The 20,401-nt window shown below is 37.7% G+C and overlaps 1 protein-coding gene across 5 annotated transcripts in view; it reads right to left on the reverse strand.

The window, feature by feature from the left end:
* The window catches only part of MYO5A (myosin VA), a 470,413-nt gene that overhangs the window by 91,430 nt on the left and 358,582 nt on the right, over window positions 1-20,401 (reverse strand). For all 5 annotated transcript variants that reach the window (XM_053717484.1, XM_053717487.1, XM_053717486.1 and 2 more), the window contains exons 24-29: window positions 18,574-18,719; window positions 15,605-15,718; window positions 9,755-9,898; window positions 9,389-9,442; window positions 6,110-6,337; window positions 2,732-2,832 (exon numbers count right to left, since the gene is read on the reverse strand). In XM_053717484.1, the coding sequence (XP_053573459.1) occupies window positions 2,732-2,832; window positions 6,110-6,337; window positions 9,389-9,442; window positions 9,755-9,898; window positions 15,605-15,718; window positions 18,574-18,719 (787 nt within the window). The remainder of the gene's footprint in view (window positions 1-2,731; window positions 2,833-6,109; window positions 6,338-9,388; window positions 9,443-9,754; window positions 9,899-15,604; window positions 15,719-18,573; window positions 18,720-20,401) is intronic.

Raw genomic sequence — 20,401 nt, forward strand, 5'->3', positions numbered from 1 at the left:
AACCATACCGGTCTGGTGGGCATCATACGTGGCTCCTTCACTTTAGAGACAGTGTCAGACAGTCATGCGGTCAGGTGCCAGTCATCCCCCTCATGATTTCCCAGTTCCGGTTTAGAGAGACAGCACAGCAGTGAGTGACTCCACTGCTCCACACGTCACTGAGCAGTGAGCACAGATAGGCAGGCAGGTTTAGGCTAGCAGCGCAACTTCGCAAGCCCCACGGCACGCCCACAACATTCATAGTGAAATTGAGCAGGGGAGGAGCAAAGTACAAACAAGCAAAAGCAGCCAGGAAATTGTGGAAATTGCAGCGCTGGCTCAAGGGGCAAAAAATGAAGTGTCTACAACTTCCCCAGTCCCACTAATGTTCACAAATGCTGGCCCCTCTAATAAAAAAAATCTATGCATCTCTACATTGTATTTTTTTGAATTTCAATAAAAAAAAATAAAAAAAATTCTGGTGGTGTCACCCGGATGCGGCCCACACCCCCCTAGTGACGCCACTGTGTCTAACATTAAAGTAGAACAATTAATAGTTGGTGTCAAAATGTATGAAAATCCGAAGATGTGAGTGTAAAGTATTGAATTGAAGATGAAAAATAGCTATCGGTTCTATAAAAAACTCCAGTCAGTTAAAGGGTTACTGACAAATGCTATTTTGTAACAACCTAGATTGCTAATTAGTAACACTATGCACATCTGCTGTTACAGAATAAAAATATGATTGTGCTTTCTAAATCCATTTAGTGGCCACACTAATAATTAGAAAATGTCAGTCCTTAAAATGTAATATAGTGATTCCCAATTCTGGTGATGTTGTTATACAACACCTGCCAGGGAACATATTGTAAAACAAGGGAGGGTAATGCACAATTTGTTACATACAGTAAAACAAATGTAAAGACATTAGGCCAAATAGTGACCATATTAATGCTTTACAACTCAAAAGTAATGTGATTTATATTTGTTTCTTCTCATAACTGTGTAGAAGTCATCCTGGGGCACCTAATAAGTCAGAGGTGTCACACAGTGAGATTTAGTGACAGTAACAGGATGATATGTAACAGCTGTCATCTCTGACCACATGTAGTGCAAGGTTTCTGGAGCTATGGTGCTGATGCAGTTTACACAACAGATAGTGGTAACGCTCTGATCACAACCACTGACAGCAGTTACAAGTGAATTCCTTAGCTATACAAAACATACAAATATATTTCTAAACTTAGAAATTTATAAAAAGTGATTTCCAAGGCTATGATCAGGACAGGCCAAAAGAACAAGATGTAAGCAGACCACTTAATGAAGTGTCCAAACAACACCTTATAAATTACTACATGGTGCCAGTAAGTATAATACCTGATTATATGTCATAAAAATTTGGCATTGACTCGTATCATATATTTGGGTATATAATTTAAAAACAAATATATTCGAAAAATACAAAGCCTAGAATAGTCTTTATTATTATTATTATGATATGGAAACTGCAAACTAGTCTTTCAGTACTATTCAGCGAAACTAAAAGTGAAACCATTACAACAAACCAAAGCAATCTCTTCTGCTTTTGTAGAAACCGGTCAGCAAGTCACGCCATTGCCCAACACCCACTAACTAATGTGATTTTAGCAAACATGCACTAAAGAAATGTGATCAGAGAAAACACACATAGATGCCATACAATATATGTACTACAGTACAGTTAGACATCTAGTATTCCCACACAGTCTGGTATACTTACAGTACTTAAGGATGGATCATGTATCTGCACAAAAGATATAACTACCACATGCTTTATGATATATTATTGTGTATCTTCTAATATGCATGCCATTTCACATCAGATGTTTGCTAACATTACAATCTCTATTTCATCACTCTCTTGTTCACTCTTGAAAGTACTTACTAACGTATAAGTGCCAGTTTCAACATCAATTTAAATATCTTAAACTTGAAAATATTTCATAAAAAAAAGTTTAAAACTCTGTCATATTTAAGAGACATTTTTTTTTACTTTAAATTTACTTTAAAAGGGCACTTTAACAGCACTTGAATATGCTGAAAGTATTTTAAAGTGAAAAAAGTAAAATCCATTTCAATATAAAGTGGAATGAGAAGGATGCATATTTGTGCACACTAATACATCTGTATGCTCGCTGGCTGACAAAGACTTATAGGCAAGCTAAACAATGCAGATCTGTCAGCTTCGGAGCCTAATGTTACTTAAAGGGATATGAAATCCAAAAATGTTCTTTGTGATTCAGACAGAGCATACAATTTAAAAAAGTTTCCAATTTACTTCTATGATCAAATTTTCTTTGTTCGCATGATTTTCTGTGTTTTAGAGATACACAGGTAGGCATTTGAATCACTACATGGCAAGGAATATTGCTGCCATATACTGCTCTTGCAAATGGATAACATGCTTGCAGAACTGCTGCCATATGGTGCTCCAGAAATGGGCAGGCTCCTAAGCATATGTCCCTGATTTTCAACAAAAGATAACAAGAGAACAATGAAAAATAACAGAAGTGAATTAGAAAGTTGCTTATAATTGAATGCTCTATCTGAATCATGAAGGAAAGATTTTGGGTTTCATATCCCTTTAAAGAGAAATTATTAGATTTGCTCTCAAATTATGAGAAACATATGATGTGTTATGACATTTATATTGTTAATTTCCTGGTCTAACATTGTACCCAGATATATCAGTGCACACTATTTCTGCACTTACCTGTTTGTTTCCTTCATGCCTGTATACGCCTGGGCAATCTCCCTTTTATCTTTCATTTTCTGCACATCTTCTGACAGAGCCATAGAATCAGTCATGGTGTCCTGTAAGACATAGACAAAGCAATTAACCTTTTCTTGCTGGTTCAGATTGAGTCATTATGGGAGGATAGGGTTAATAATTTAAAATTCAGTGCTCCTCTTGCCTTGGCATTCCCAAGAGGAACACAGTGAGAGCCACTGTGTACAGACCATGTAGAGTCATGAGGTATTTTGAGGTAATAGGTTCATTCTCACATTTTGAAAACTGCATATTTTGTTACTACTACATAGGCATATTCATTTCTGCTATATTAAACTCTGAAGTCTGATTTACATCATGCTAGGCTGTTGTGCCTAGTGCCCAGGTTTCTTGGGTTTTGAGTTTCAAGACTAAAATGCTTAGTTCCTATGGGGTATTACAGAACAAAACAATGTTTGTGCCTTAAAAATAAGTGTGTGCACAGCATAAAGGAATGTGCTTTTTAAAAGGACAGAGTAAGATACACATACATATTCCTTGTACAACCATTGGTAACTTAAAGGGCCATAATACCCAAATGTTTAAACACTTGAAAGTGATGCAGCATAGCTGTAAAAAGCTGATTAGAAAATATCACCTGAACATCTCTATGTAAAAAAGAAAGATATTTTACCTCAAAATTTCCTCAGTAGCCACCTCCCATTGTAAAGGATTTCTAAGCAGCATATTAGTATGTCTGTCCTGGGACATCTGAAGGGATGAGCATTGTGCACTCTCATATTATTTCACCAATCAGGTAAAGGAAGCTTACTATGAAATCTCATGAGAGTTAAGTCAAATCTCATGAGATCACAGTAAAAGAGTTCATGACCTCAGCACTGCTGATGCTGATTGGCTGCTGTTCATTTCTTCATTTTTTTTTAATTTTACCTGCAGCTGAGTATAACTTTTTACACAGAACTTACTCTGGTGGGCTGAGGAAATTGTGAGGTAAAATATCTTCCTTTTTTACATAGAGATGCTCAGGTGATATTTTCCTGTCAGCTTTTTACAGTTATACTGCATCAGTTTCAAGTGATTTAGCATATGAGTATTATGTCCCTTTAAACTAAAGTGAAGTCTCATTCTATATCCTCTTGATGGAGAGAGAGAGCTGCAGGAATATTACAGATAAATAAGGACAGAGCTTTTAGTCTTAAAGCAGCCACAAAAAATTATTGTTTTAGTTGTTGCTGCATTAAAAAGGAAAGTTTGATTTTTTTTTTCTCACAACATTTGATCAAATACAAAAAGAAGCAAATTCTTTCCGTTTTAATTAAATCACTTTCAACTCTCATTATTTTATTTCTAGAGGTAGGATTGTTTCTAGAGGTAGGGTTGGAGAGCCATACATCAGATACTCTATTTCACAACATGAAGGATCATCTGGATTTTACAAAAAGAAAATTAGTATCTAGTGGCTGTAGGGTTGGGTTCAACCCAAAATGGTTAAAAAAGCAATTAATTCCCTGCTAAGCTCCAAAACAGAATAAGTCAAACATAAGAGAGTAAATGTCCTATGTATTATCGTGAAATGATTCACAGACATAAAAAGGATTGAATTGAACAGCACAAAAGCCTGAAAACATACACTGGGGTTTACGTTATTTGGACTGCCAATAACACTGTTTTGCAGCAACATTAAAAGCTGGAAAAGGGATTAATGTGTTAGACATGCATATTACACTAATCTGTGTTCAGCTGGTTGCTAGGTAAATATAGCAAAGGACGTGAAAAATAACAAGCTATTGCACTACATGCAAAAAGCTGAGCGGCAGTATAAACTGGTACCTTATCCTCCTTGAATATCATAACATTGTACAGCAAATGAAAAGAAAAAAAGAACAAATCAGAACATGCTTTAAAAAAAAAAATAATTAAACTAACTTTTTTTTGACAATAGTTTTTTTTAAACTGTTTTAAGAAGTGATGAATTCTTTAATCTGAGTAAACTGATTGCATTAAGTCATTACTCCTTCATTTGCAAGATAACAACATGTACTACAGTTGATAAAGTTTAATTAATATATATATAAAAATAAAATATGCTTTTTGCATTCCTTGGGCCCAAAATGAAAATTAAAGGGACATATTGCCCTTTTTTTCCTTTCACGATTCAGATAGAGCATGTGATTTTAAACAACTTTCCAATTTACTTATATTATCCAATTTGTTTTGTTCTCTTGGTATCCTTTGTTGAAAAGGATACCTAGGTAGGAAAAAGAGCTGGTCATTGGTGGCTGCAAATATATTCCTCAAATTATTTGCTCGCCCAATGTGTACAGCTAGCGCCCAGTAATGTATTGCTGCTTTTCAACAAAGGATATCAAGAGAATGAATCAACTTATATAATAGAAGTAAATTGGAAAGTTGTTTAAATTGTATTCTCTATCTGAATTATGAAAGAAAGATTTTGGGTTTCATGTCCCTTTAAAACTAGAACAGACCCATTTAGTCTGCTTGTATTATACAGATATGTTTACTTTATTCACAATATAGATATTTTATTTACTGTGGACATTTCATTCATCTAAATTTTCTTCTTCACCAATGCAGAGTTAAATCCTCCAGATGAATGAGTCCAGTGTGATTGACAGGCCCTGCTCTCACAAGATTAGTTTTGTAAGAGGGGTGCTGCACAAACAGCTGCTTGTGCAATAATAAATGCGGGCAGGGAACACTGCTCATCCATTCCTTGCTAGCAGTGGGCCCTTGTGGACTGAAGCTTTAGCTGGGAACCTTGTACCGCTACATGATAAATGAGGCCCTATATTCTTTTATACATGAAAAACAGTAAAAAGACTGATAAAAAAAACTGAACAAGCAAATAAAAGAATCACACCAAATTTGAACACTATAAGAACGCAACTGCTTATCCTAGCACAAATAAGCGCAAGGAATGTTGTTGTTTTTTAGATGATTGTAGTTTTATTTAGTTGAAGATAAATAATCATAGTGCATATGGCTGGTAAACAGAGCCAAATGTGCTGAAATTAGAGTATTTACCAAAATATATTAAGATGCAATTGTATATTTTTTATTTTAAGTATTACTCACTAATGCCCCATAACAATAAGGAGGCCCCAACTGCATACTGCGATTTTCTGAAGTTTATCTGACCCTGTAACACGCAGACCAGATTTCTTCGTGCAATAACTAATTTTTATCTAAACTGCCTTCAGCGGATGAGATAAAATAAACATTCTCAACAAACCTTTAAAGGAGTGCATATCTGGTAACAAAATGCAACTAACTAATTTTACTCACAACATGACATTTATAAATGGACTCTAATGTACCTGTAAACTCAAAACAGCATACCTTGCGTGGAATGGCTTCCATTTGGCTCACTAACTGAGACCTGAGGATGAGGACTTCTTCCTTGCGCACTTCCAGTTCTTCACTTACAGATGTCACCTGTTCCATCAGGACCCTATAAACATGAGACCCTGGACCACCAGCATCGGGGCTGGCTTTATCAGCCACAGCCTTCCTCAGCTCATTCAGATCATTTTTCAGCTTTTTGTTCTCAGACTCCAGTTCTTGACGCTTCAAAGAGAAGATATGTGATTAAATAATGTATATAATAAATAAAATTATAAAGAAGACTTGATATATATCATCTAGAGATAAATTCATCACTGATTTGCTTGGTTATAACATTATGCAATAAGTTAATTCCAATGTATAATATGAATATAATCCATACAAATATTTTTGATGTGCATTTGCTTTTGAAAGATTAAAATGGTGCTATAAAAAGAAATTCTGTTCAAAAGAACCTTTAAAATAATAGGTACTGGTGTAACTATATATCATGTTCCCTTTTATGTTAAATTAATATTTTGTTTTTTACAAAAATCTTATACGTTTCTCCATTGTAGACTTCATCAGTACACAGAACATTTTTCACTTTTGATAAAATTCCCATATACAGTATAACTGACATTAACATTGTGTTTGCAGCTCTGTAGAAATGCTAAGTAATCTTTGTGTACAATGATTTACACATGCTCTTGATAGTGGGACACCCTGTGAATGACAATGAATTTCAAGATTTCTTAACATTTTGTAATCATAATGATTTGGGACTCTCGTTCACAGGGTCTTTCAGTGAGAGGCAGGTCAACTATTTGGACTTGAATATTAGTATTGAGAACATGCAAATAATTACTAAAACTTACCGTAAACCAACGGCGGGTAATACAATTTTGCATGCCACCTCCCATCACCCACAACACCTTATCAAGTCTATCCCTAAGTCTCAATTTCTTCGTGTTAGAAGAAACACTCAGAGTGATAATGTTTATGATAAACAAGCAAGTGAGCTTAGGGACAGACTTGTTCAACGTGGATATAAAAATGATGTTCTTGAGAGGTGTCAAGCAAAAATAAGAGATGATAAAACATTACCCTTAAAAAACATGTCTGAAAACAACAGAGATTTTGCTGACTCGGTTGTTTTTTTCCACGGAATACAGCCAACAATATGATGAAATTGTAGGGGTTTTGAAAAAACATCTTCACATATTAAGGGCAGATGAGAGTCTTAACTCTCTGATAGGCAAATGCAAATTTGTCCCTAAAAAATCTAGGACACTGTCACAAATTTTATCCCCTAGTCAGATCACAGGTAACTCACAAAAACAAAGAGGAACTTGGCTTAACAAATTGGGCACTTTTAGATGTGGACACACTATTTGTTATACATGTCCCAATGTTAAATTAGGCCAACATTTTGTTAGTCAAATTACAGGTGATACTTATGAGATAAAGTTTTATGCTAACTGTGGCTCGCAGTTTGTGGTTTATCTTTTGACATGTGACCTCTGTAATTGTCAGTATGTGGGCAAAACGACGAGGATGCTCAGGACCAGGTATAGCGAACATGTCAGGGATGTCAAAAATTATAATAAGGATTCTGCAGTTGCCAATCATTTTAATAATTTTCATCTAACACATATGGCCAGTCTCTCAGTCCAAATTATAGATATGGCTGTGGTCCCTATTAGAGGAGGGAATAGGGCTAAAATTTTGGAAAAGAAGGAACTTTATTGGATCCTCAAACTTAAGACTCTTGCCCCACAGGGCATGAATAGGGAATGTGATATAGATTATTTCATTGACAATTAAACTGTCGTTTAATTTCTGCTTTAATTTTATATTATTTTATTATATTTTTTCTATCTATCTATGCACCTTCTCTATCCATGCCCTGATATGTATCTATTTGTATCCACTTGTTTCCATATGAAATATTAGATTTTTTTCTTATTGATTATTTTTTTCTTATTGATCTACTTGCATTCTGCTGTTTCCAATGTAAAAATTAAAAATTATAGTTATATGAATAATTAAAATTTTATATATATATATATCTTTCATGTAACTTTATGTACATTTATAAGAAATTTTCCTATGTACATTATATATATATTTTTTTATGTATATAGAGAATTTTTTATCCTGAAATTATGATATGATGTTATTTTAGTACTAACTTTTGTTAATATCTCTAGGATATCATTATATAAAATGCAACATCACATTTTTTCAGTGTCATTATCATGCATAACTTGCCTGTTATCTCCTGCACTGTCTGTTCTTTTCTACTATATTAGAAATCTAGCCTATTGAGATTCTACCATTGTATCTAACTGCTTCAGCATTCTGTTTTTAGCCTTTTTTCTATTTGTGTCTGTGAGGCAAGGAAATAGTTAATCTATGTTACTCACAGCATAAATAGATGAGGTTTCTCACAGAGTACCTCATCTATGATTAAGTGCCTGTAGGGGGCGCGAAACATGTAAGATTCTTTGCTCTAGCTTTTACTGCCATGTCTGTGTACCTTTTAAAGTTGTCTAATAAATTTTGATTTTTTACTATTTGGATTTGAGAGCCTGCCATCTTTTCTCTGTTCATTATATTTTGGCTTCCTGATCCTAGCCCTCCCGGCTACGGCTCTCCGTGCTTTAGTTGCTTTGACTTTGGAACTTTTTTCTAACCGCATTGCACAGCGGTTTGTTCTCTGGGAATTGACTTCCGGTCTGGGGGGGATCGACAGTCTGCGTTTGCCGTCTACTCTACTCAATGATTTACACATGCACAGTAACCTTTCAACAAATGAAAGAGAAAATAAACTTACATGTGATTGTCTTGAAGAGATTTTTTTAGAAAGTTCTGAACTTCAATAGGAAATGTTTAAATAACATCTTACATGCAATTAGACTCTAGTAAGAAAAAACACTACCAACAATGGGGCAGTGTCACACTGGGTCTATCTATGCTACTGCAATATCACTAAGAAGCTTGGCAATGTTTTTATCATCAGCCATTCTTACCATCTCAAATACAGTGAGACTGGTAGAAATTACTTAATAAACCAAGAGAGGTCTGCAGAGAGTCCATCCATAAACTGCAGATTTAGTAAGTCAGGCCTGTCTCCCAATATGGTGAGATGCAAAAATAATATTAGTTCGTCCTCCTGTGTTTTACATTTGTACTTCACCTTGGTGCCTGGTGTTGTGTCTTGAAAACTAAATAAGATGGCAGTAGAATGTCATATACTGAATTTGCCGTGCACAGTTTGTTTCTTGTTACCTTAAGTGATTCATACTCCAGCTCTGTACTTCTGACTGGGGCTTTAGTCTCCTCCTAAAACAGATATTAGATACATTACACACCAAATAACTGTATAGATTTCTAACTAGGCAAATTAATAAAACAATCTATGAGTGCCAATGTCTGTGCACCCATTCTGCTACTCATAAGTACCACTGAGCTGATAAAATGATTTACTGGACACTATTCATTATGTTACAGCAGCTAATAAATCATATTGTTTGCAGGAGCAACCTTTGAAAAATGAGGGCTTTTCTCATATATTTGGAATTACTGTATGATAGGACCAGACACTCTGGTTACTAACTGGATAGGACACACAGTTACAGTTCAGCAGTTCTATACCATATTCTTAGCCCGGATGATTTGCTCTTCTTTTCTGTCTAGCTCGTTTTGTAGTGTTTGCTTTTCCTGTTCCAATTCTTTAACACGTTTCTGAAGCTTCAGGAACAGAGACATGTCCAGTGGTGCTTTTTTATCTGTGGGCTCCTGTGACACAAAATTCCCAATATTTATGCACAAATACTTATTTAATATGTTGACACCAATAATAAAAATGCAGAAAGAACAACACTTCACATTATTATGTTCTATAAGTAAAGTAGTTAGAAAATGTAAACCACCCAAAAAGAGAGTGTGCTGCCAAAATGCCCCACATTTATTTTCTTTAAAAGAGAAGTAGTTTCTTTCCAATGGCATGGAGAGTCCACAAATCCATTCAATTACTAGTGGGAATTCAACCAGGTGGAGGCAAAGAACACCCCAGCAAAGCTTCACGTATCCTCCCACTACCCACAATCCCCAGTCATTCTTTGCCTGTGTAACATTGTAGGTGATGTGCGAAGGTGTCTGAAGAAATCAAGTTGTTAATCCTTTAATGGATGCTTTTCCCTGCAAGCAAGGATTGGGGTTATGCTGTGTCCATATTGGTCTTTGTTTACCTTCCAACATTTTTGCTACCCCTATAGAGAAAACCAGTGTTGGTTACTCTGTTTTTTCTTTATCTACAGGTCTATGTCAGTGAGGATTCAGTCACACCTGTTTGCTGTACCTGCCCTACAGCAGATCCACATGTAAGTGCTTTTACCTTGTAGGTGAGAAGGATGCAGCACTTAGGAGTTCCTTGTTTTAAAAAAAAGGGGAAAAAAGGATAGTTAGAGAACAAGGTGGATCCTTAGGGGACTGAATATCCCTTTTAAAGGTTGGGGATTTATTGTATTGGGCAGCAGTTCAGGGCACTGTTCTGTCATGTGAAGGCTTTTTTATTTTGGCTATGGAGATTTGTTTGCACAAGATTACCTTTTATTTAGTTTGGGTAATATCTCTTTAAGAAAGTAGCTGGACCCCACCTTACTTTTGAATTTGCGATCATGTAACCGTTCAGTTACTTCCTGAGTCCTGAACAGTTTTTTTCATATCCTGCTCTTTGGAAGCCGGATTTTTAAGGAGACACACCGGATTTTCTGGTATTAGATCGTTTTTCCTGCCCGTCGCTTCTCTCTGATGTTTGCAGCTTTCTAGGATCTGCAGTTTGAACAGGATTTATCTGCTGGTGTGGATTGGATTCCTGGTTACCGGTTGGGTGAGTCTCTCCAGCATAGCTGGGGTGTGGAGGTGCCGGTTTTAATAATTATTTATCTATGCTTAGAATTTTATTCTAATTACCTTCTGTTAACATGTCCCAGTCTTTGACAGATTCACATGCAGTGCCCTGCGGTTCCTCTCAGTCAGTCTCTGGGAGTGTTTGTTTGCCTAAAGATTTTGCTGCGCAGTTGACTTCTGCAGTTTCTGCAGCCCTAAGTGCTTTACCTAGTTCTGGTAAAAGGAAGAGGAAATCTAAGAACATTTCTATGGGTTCTGATTCCGCCAAGACTGATTTGGTTAGTCTTTTTCAGTTATCTAGCGAGGATCATTCCTCTGCAGCTTCTCTGATTCAGAATCTGCAGTTCCTAGTACAATAGATTCTGAGGAGGTTAATTTTAGATTTAAACTGAATAGAGTTTTTGATGTCAAACCCAAATCTGTGGAGTTTTTTTCCTGTTCCAGATCGCATGTCTGACATTATATCTCAGGAATGGGAGAAGCTGGGTGTTCCTTTTAACCCGTCTCCTGTGTATAAAAAGATGTTTCCTGTGGCTGATTCAGTGCAAGATCTGTGGCACACTGTTCCTAGAGTAGAGGGCGCTATATCTACCTTACCTAAGAGAACTACTATTTCTCTCGAGGATAGTTCCTCTTTTAGAGACCCTATGGATAAGAAACTGGAGGGCTATTTAAGAAAGATGTTTCTTCATCAGGGTTTGCAGTGGGAACCAGTTGCTTGTATTGCGACAGTTGCTGGTGCAACCTCTTATTGGTGTGACTCTTTGTCTGATCTAATTTCAGAGGAGACTAGTATAGAGGAGATCCAGGATAGGATCAAGGCTCTAAAGTTGGCTAATACTTTTATCTGTGATGCCAGTATGCAAGTTGTTAGGCTGGGAGCCAAGATTTCTAGTTTTGCGATACTAGCCCGCAGAGCCCTTTGGTTAAAGTCTTGGTCTGCGGATGTGACTTCTAAATCCAAGGTTCTGTCTCTACCTTTTAAGGGTAAGACTTTATTTGGTCCTGGTCTGGCAGAGATCATTTCCATGGTTACTGGTGGAAAGCAAGTTTTTTTACCACAGGATAAGAAGAATAGACCCAAGGGTCGTCAGACTTCTAATTTTTCGTTCCTTTCGTAACTTCAAGGGACAGAGATCTTCCTGGTCTTCTAAATCTGAGAAAGCCAAGACTTCATGGAGAGCTAGCAAGCCCTGGAACAAGGGTAAACAATCCAGAAAGCCTTCCGCTGAGGCTAAGTCAGCATGAAGGGGCCGCCCTCGATCCAGTTCTTGAACAGGTAGGGGTCAGGCTTTCCTTTTTTCAGCAGGCTTGGATTTGCGATGTTCCAGATCCTTGGGCAGTGGATGTAGTCTCCCAGAGATACAGGATATGATTCATGTCTTGTCCCCCCAGGAACAGATTCCTATTATCAAGATTATCTGTAAACCAGGTAAAGAGAGAGGCCTTCTTAAGGGATTTGTCCTCTCTGGGAGTGACTGTCCCAGTTTCTCTAGCAGAACAGGATCAGGTTTTTTATTCAAATCTTTTTGTAGTTCCCAAAAAAGGAGGGCATTTAAGGCCCATTCTGGACTTAAAATCTCTCAACAAGTTTTTCAAGGTTCTGTCCTTCAAAATGGAGAATATTAGTTATATTCTCCCTCTAGTTCAGGAGGGTCAGTTTATGACAACTATAGACCTAAAGCATGCATATCTTCATGTGCCTATCCACAGGGAACATTTACATTTCCTGAGGTTCGCTTTTTTGGATCAACATTTCCAATTTGTAGCCCTGCCTTTCGGCCTCGTCACTGCTCCTTGAATCTTTACGAAGGTTCGAGGGGCTCTTTTGGATGTGGCCAGATCTCTAAGGATTGGGATGGCTCCTTACCTGGACGATATCTTGGTCCAGGCGACATCTTTTCAGTTAGCAAGATCCCGTACAGATTCTCTGTTAGCTATTCTCCGCTCTCACGGGTGGAAGGTGAATCTAAGGAAAAGTTCCTTGGTGCCAAGTACCAGGGTATGTTTTCTGGGGACAATAATAGACTCAGTATCTATGAAGATAGTTTTGACGGAGGTCAGAAAATTCAAGCTTTTGGAGGCCTGTCGTTCTCTTCAGTCCTCTGTTCGTCCATCTGTGGCTGTATGCATAGAAGTAATTGGTCTTATGGTGGCATCCATGGACATTATTTTGCTTGCTCGCTTCCATCTGAAACCTCTACGGTTATGTATGCTCAATCAATGGACCGGAGACCACTCGGATCTCTCTCAGACGATATTTTTAGACTCTCAGACAAGGATGTCTGTGTCTTGGTGGATCTCCCAGCATCATTTGTCTCAGGGCACTTGTTTCCTGAGACCTTCTTGGGAGATTGTGACCACGGATGCCAGCCTGCCAGCTGGGGAGCAATTTGGGGGTCCCTAAGAGCTTAGGGACTTTGGACTCAGGAGGAGTCTGCCCTCCCTATAAATATCCAAGACTGGGAAGCGGATTATCTGAGCAGGCAGACGTTTCATCCAGGAGAATGGGCTCTCCATCCGGAAGTTTTCTTGATGTTAACCCTCAAGTGGGGAGTTCCGAAGCTGGATCTGATGGCATCTCATCTAAAAGCCAAGCTTCCAAGATACGGAGCAAGATCAAGAGATCCTCAAGCAGCTCTGGTAGACACCCTGGCAGTGCCATGGGATTTCGGTCTAATTTATCTGTTTCCTCCGGTTGCCCTCCTTCCTCAGGTGATAGCTTGCATCAAACAGGAGCAGGCTTCGGTGATTCTAATAGCTCCAGCGTTGCAGAACTTGGTTTGCGGACCTAGTGAGGATGTCGTCATTTCTCCCGTGGAAATTGCCTCTGAGGAAGGATCTTCTACTTGAGGGTGCCTTCCTCCATCCGAACTTAGTCACTCTGAAGCTGATTGCTTGGAGATTGAACGCATAGTCTTGTCCAGAGAAGGTTTTTCTGTGAAGGTTATTGAGACTATAATTTCCGGCTCGTAAGCCTGATACTCGCAAGATTTATTATAAGGTATGGCGTAAATACCTACATTGGTGCGGATCTAGGGGTTTTTCTTGGAGTCAGGTGAGAATTCCCTGTATTTTTTTCCTTTCTTCAGGAGGGCCTGGAGAAGGGTTTATCAGTCAGTACCCTAAAGGGTCAGATTTCGGCTCTGTCGATTCTTCTGCAGAAGCATCTGGCAATTTTGCCAGATGTTCAATCTTTTGTCCAGGTTTTGGTTGGAATCAAGCCTGTGTTTTGGTCAATTGCTCCTCCTTGGAGTTCTACAGCAGGCTCCATTTGTGCCTATGGATTCTGTTGATATCAAATTACTGTCCTGGAAGGTTTTGTTTCTGCTGGCAATTTCCTCTGCCTGTAGAGTTTCGGAGCTTTCTGCTCTACAGTGTGATTCTCCTTATCTTATTCTTCATGCGGATAAGGTGGTTCTCCGTACTAAATTAGGATTTCTACCTAATGTGGTTTTGGAACACAATATTAACCAAGAAATTGTTGTTCTTTCATTTTGTCCTTAATCCTTCCTCTAAGAAGGAGCGGTTATTGCACAATCTTGATGTTGTGCGTGTGCTTTAAGGTTCTATTTACAAGCTACGAAAGATTTCCGTAAATCTTCTGCTCTTTTTGTTGTCTATTCAGGTAAACGGAGGGGTCAGAAGGCCACTTCTTCTACTCTCTGCTTCTGGTTGAGAAGTGTTATTCGATTGGCTTATGAGACAGCTGGACAGCAGCCTCCAGAGAAAATTACGGCTCACTCTACTAGGGATGTCGCTTCCTCTTGGGCCTTTAAAAATGATGCTTCTATGGATGGCTCATCATTGCATACAGTTCAAGCAGTGGTGCCTTCTGTTTAGGTTCGCCTGTCTTGTGTATCCCTCCCTTCCATTCTGTGGACTCTAGCTTTGGTATTGGTTCCCACTAGTAATTGAATGGATTTGTGGACTCTACATGCCATTGAAAAGAAAACATAATTTATACTTACCTGATAAATTATTTTCTTTCCTGGCATGGAGAGTCCACAACTGGAGAGTCATTTTTCTAAACCTCAGGCACCTCTATACCCTTTGTGTCTTCTTCTCTTTCCATAATTCCTCGGCTGAATGACTGGGGATTGTGGGTAGTGGGAGGGTACTTAAAGCTTTCCTGGGGTGTTATTTGCCTGGTGGCCAGGAGTTGAATTCCCACTAGTAATTGAATGGATTTGTGGACTCTCCATGCCAGGAAAGAAAATAATTTATCAAGTATAAATTATGTTTTTTTAATGATAAACATGCATTTCATATTAACTCAGAAGGCATATGATATCTTTATTTACCAGAGCAGGAGGTGCATGTATAGAATATGTTATTATCTTTAGGAGATTTTAATATTTGTTTAAATATATATATATTTAAAATGGTCACTGTCAGGGTTGCTGTCGCTTTTAATTTATTTTGTGCGTTTCAAAAAGTTTTCTGTACTATATTAGTGTGTTGTGCACAAAAAGGCTTTAATTCAGTGATATCAGTATTAATAATGCTTAATTTAGAAATATGTAAATAATTAATTGTACTGCTTTGTACACCGCTTCTAAAATGGTTCCTCAGTTGCTGCAGATGTTTTACCTCAATGCGGAATGAGAAGTCTTCAGACTCAGTGACCTCAGAGCTAAAAGTATATTCAGATTCATTGCTGCTATGAGTTGAATCCGTCCTTTTGTGCCCTGGTCTTGGAATGGTCTGAAATTGAAAAAACAACTAGTTATACAGTTACTGACATTTTTTAACAAGCACCAGGCTCAGCGGCTGAATTCTTGCAGATTAGATGGTAAAGTTCAAGTTACTATGTTTTTATCACACTGTACAATCAATAAGGAAATATGTGAGAGCTGAAATATGCGGGGAAGAAAAGCTTACTATAAAGCAATATGCCTGGTGTTCTCTCTAAACCAAATATACCTTAACGTAAGTTCTGTTAGATATAACCCCTTAATGACCACAGCACTTTTCCATTTTCTGTCCGTTTGGGACCAAGGCTATTTTTACATTTCTACGGTGTTTGTGTTTAGCTGTAATTTTCCCCTTACTCATTTAATGTACCCACACATATTATATACCGTTTTTCTCGCCATTAAATAGACTTTCAAAATATACCATTATTTTCATCATATCTTATAATTTACTATAAAAAAATTTATAAAATATGAGGAAAAAATGGAAAAAAACACACTTTTTCTAACTTTGACCCCCAAAATCTTTTATACATCTACAACCACCAAAAAAAACCCATGCTAAATAGTTTCTAAATTTTGTCCTGAGTTTAGAAATACCCAATGTTTACATGTTCTTTGCTTTTTTTGCAAGTTATAGGGCCATAAATACAAGTAGCACTTTGCTATTTCCAAACCACTTTTTTTCAAAATTAGCGCTAGTTACATTAGAACACTGATATCTTTCAGGAATCCCTGAATATCCATTGACATGTATATATTTTTTTTTTAGAAGACATCCCAAAGTATTGATCTAGGCCCATTTTGGTATATTTCATGCCACCGTTTCACCGCCAAATGCGATCAAATAAAAAAAATTGTTAACTTTTTCACAAACTTTAGGTTTCTCACTGAAATTATTTACAAAAAACTTATGCAATTATAGCATACATGGTTGTAAATGCTTCTCTGGGATCCCCTTTGTTCATAAATAGCAGACATATATGGCTTTGGTTTTGCTTTTTACTAATTAGAAGGCTGCTAAATGCGACTGCGCACCACACGTGTATTATGCCCAGCAGTGAAGGGGTTAATTAGGGAGCATGTAGGGAGCTTCTAGGGTTAATTTTAGCTTAAGTGTAGTGTAGTAGACAACCCCAAGTATTGATCTAGGCCCATTTTGGTATATTTCATGCCACCATTTCACCGCCAAATGCGATCAAATTAAAAAAAACGCTAAATTTTTCACAATTTTAGGTTTCTCACTGAAATTATTTACAAACAGCATGTGCAATTATGGCACAAATAATTGTAAATGCTTCTCTGGGATCCCCTTTGTTCAGAAATAGCAGACATATATGACTTTGGCGTTGCTTTTTGGTAATTAGAAGGCCGCTAAGTGCTGCTGCGCATCACACGTGTATTATGGCTAGCAGTGAAGGGGTTAATTAGGTAGTTTGTAGGGAGCTTGCAGGGTTAATTTTAGCTTTAGTGTAGAGATCAGCCTCCCACCTGACACATCAGACCCCCTGATCCCTCCCAAACAGCTCCCTTCCCTCCCCCATCCCACAATTGTCCCCGCCATCTTAAGTACTGGCAGAAAGTCTGCCAGTACTAAAATAAACGTTTTTTTTTTTTAAAAAAAAAAATAAAAAAAATCTTTAGCATATTTACATATGCTTTGTAGGATCCCCCCTTAGCCCCCAACCTCCCTGATCCCCCCTTAGCCCCCAACCTCCCTGATCCCCCCCAAAACAGCTCTCTAACCCCCCCTCTGCATTATTGGGGGCCATCTTGGGTACTGGCAGCTGTCTGCCAGTACCCAGTTTACAATATATTTTCTGTTTTTTATTTTATTTTTGTATGGTTTTCTGTAGTGTAGCTTCCCCACGACCAACCCCTACCCCCACCCCCTCCCAGATCCCTTAGATTACTTTTTTTGGGGCATGTATTCCCCCTCTTCCTCCCACTTACATAGTGTAGTGTAAGTGGTTCCCACCCGCTCCCTCCCCGTGCACGCGCCCGCCCGCCGCCCCCCGTGCACGCGCGCGTGTCTGTGCGCGCCCCTGACTTTGCTGCCCCCGATCCCGCCCCCCTCTGTGTGTCAGAAACCATCGATGGCCGCCCACCCGCCTCCCACTGCAGCTCCCACCCACCAACGATTGCGGCCATCGATGTCCGGTGTAGAGAGGGCCACAGAGTGGCTCTCTCTGCACCGGAGGGGTAAAAATTGTTATTGCAGGATGCCTCGATATTGAGGCATCCTGCAATAACCGGAAAGCAGCTGGAAGCGATGAGGATCGCTTCCAGCTGCTTTCCAAACCGAGGACGTACGCCATACGTCCTCAGGCGTTAACTGCCTTTTTTCTGAGGACGTATGGCGTACGTCCTCGGTCATTAAGGGGTTAAAGGGATACAAAACCCAATTTTTTTTCTTTCATTATTCAGATACAGCATGCAATTTTAAGCAACTTTCTAATTTATTCCTATTATTTATTTTTCTTTGTTCTCTTGCTATCTCTATTTGAAAAAGCAGGAATGGAAGGTTAAGAGCCAGCCCATTTTTGGTTCAGCACCTTGGTAGAGCTTGCTGATTGGTTTGCTACATTTAGTAACTAATCAGCAAGAGCTACCTAGGTGCTGAAATAAAAATGGGCCGGCTCTTAAGCTTACATTCTTGCTTGTTCAAATAAAAATAGCATGAGAATGAAGAAAAATTAATAATAGGAGTAAATTAGAAAGTTGCTTAAAATTGCATGCTCTATCTGAACCATGAAAGAAAAAAATTGGGTTTAGTATCCCTTTAACAGAGACATTATAAATATGGTTCAGTTGCTTTTACCATGAACTTTAGTAAATCTGCAAATCAGCGACCAAGAAACTCACTATAGTGTGCATCTCATCTTTGAGGTCATCATAACGTTCTTCCAAACGGTTGAATTCATTTAGAAGATTCTGATACCTCATTCTTTCATCATTCAACTCAAGCTCCAACTGTTTGGTTTCTTCTAATAATCTTTTCTCCATTGTTTCTAGAATAATAATTAAAACAAAAGGAATACATAATAATAAAATGAATGGTGCTACATTATATTAAAAAAATCTACCTATACCATTTACAGCAAGTTATACTGAGGGAAATCAAATACATGTATAAAAACAGATGTAATGTTGTAGATGCTATATCCAAATAGGAAGAAAAATAATGAAAAAAGTCATAATGTATTAGAGGCGTGCAGGAGTAAATAGTGAGGTAAGACATGTAAGAATAGATCATTATAGATTTAAATCAGAAATAGCTACATACCTTAAACCAGTATTTTGAACCAAAAGAAAAAGGGCTTAAATCTTTAGTCTAGAGTTAAAGGGATATGAAACACAATTTTTTCTTTTGTGATTCAGATAGAGCATGCAATTGTAAGCAACTTTCTAATTTACTCCTATTATACATTTTTCTTCATTCTCTTGGTATCTTTATTTAAAAAAGCAGGCGTGTAAGCTTAGGAGATGGCACATTTCTGGTTCAGCACCCTGGGTAGAGCTTGCTGATTGGTGGCTGCATTCCTGCTTTTTCAAATAAAGATACCAAGAGAACAAAGAAAAATTGATAATAGGCGTAAATTAGAAAGTTGCTTAAAATTGCATGCTCTATCTGAATAATGAAAGAAAAATGTGGGTTTCATATCCCTTTAAAAAGAATAGAATCAGATTTTATTAATTCCCCTGATTTGCAGTATTGATGAGAAAACATTGAAAAGACCTTGCAAAACAAAAAAAACACAAAAAGGTCTAAATTAAGCCCCACATATAATAGTTAGTTAAAACAATGCAGTGTAGATTATTTTGAGTGTTCCTTCCATTAATGTATTTTACATCAGCAAATTGTCTCTTTCCTGCACAGCCAGAGACACTCCAGTGGAAAATGCATGCTTAATGATACATTAATGTCAACAACTGGCTACCACGTATATGTGAAAATGCATTTTTACTTTACTGTCCCTTTAAAAAAAAAAAAATAGTATTCTATTAAATCTTATTAAACTGATATTGAAAGTGTAAATTCATGTTTGTGCCCAATTTATCCCTAGGGACAGATTTGTTACTCAATAATAAAGACAACTCCCACCGTCTACACATTGGTGTATAAGGGTATACATGTAAAAGTCAGTTTAACAAAAGGCAGCCAATGGTTATCTGAGCAGAGGTGAAACCATTGGAATGATGGAATTTGGTAAAAGGTATATAAAGACGACCAGTTACCAACACAATTGCTTATATGACAAGATACCAATAAGGAGGCCACTGCACAGGTAGGTGTGCTAACCGGGTAGATTTACCAGATTACTGATAATGGTAATGAAAGAAAAAAGCAAAAGAGGATCTTCAGCTATACTAATACCTATCCAGGAATGCCGGTGCACAACAAAGAAGGTGTCCATTTTACAAAAAGGTCACCTTAGTTGATACATAACACTTAAAAAAGGAAAAATATGTAGGAAAACTTAACTTTCAGTCTCGAGCAAAAGGAAGGAAAATGAGTTTAAGAAGAATATGAGACTCGCTTCTGATGGAAGGAAATACCAAATACGGAGGCTTAAAAGATAAACACCCAGCTCTGACTCAAGATATGCAAAACTAACTGCCACAAGGAAAAGGATCTCGGAAAAAAAAGATGCTAGAAAGACAAGTGATTCACAGGTTCCATGGAAGGTCT

Source organism: Bombina bombina, chromosome 6, assembly GCF_027579735.1.
Source record: "Bombina bombina isolate aBomBom1 chromosome 6, aBomBom1.pri, whole genome shotgun sequence".
In the NCBI taxonomy this organism is placed as follows: Eukaryota; Metazoa; Chordata; class Amphibia; order Anura; family Bombinatoridae; genus Bombina; species Bombina bombina.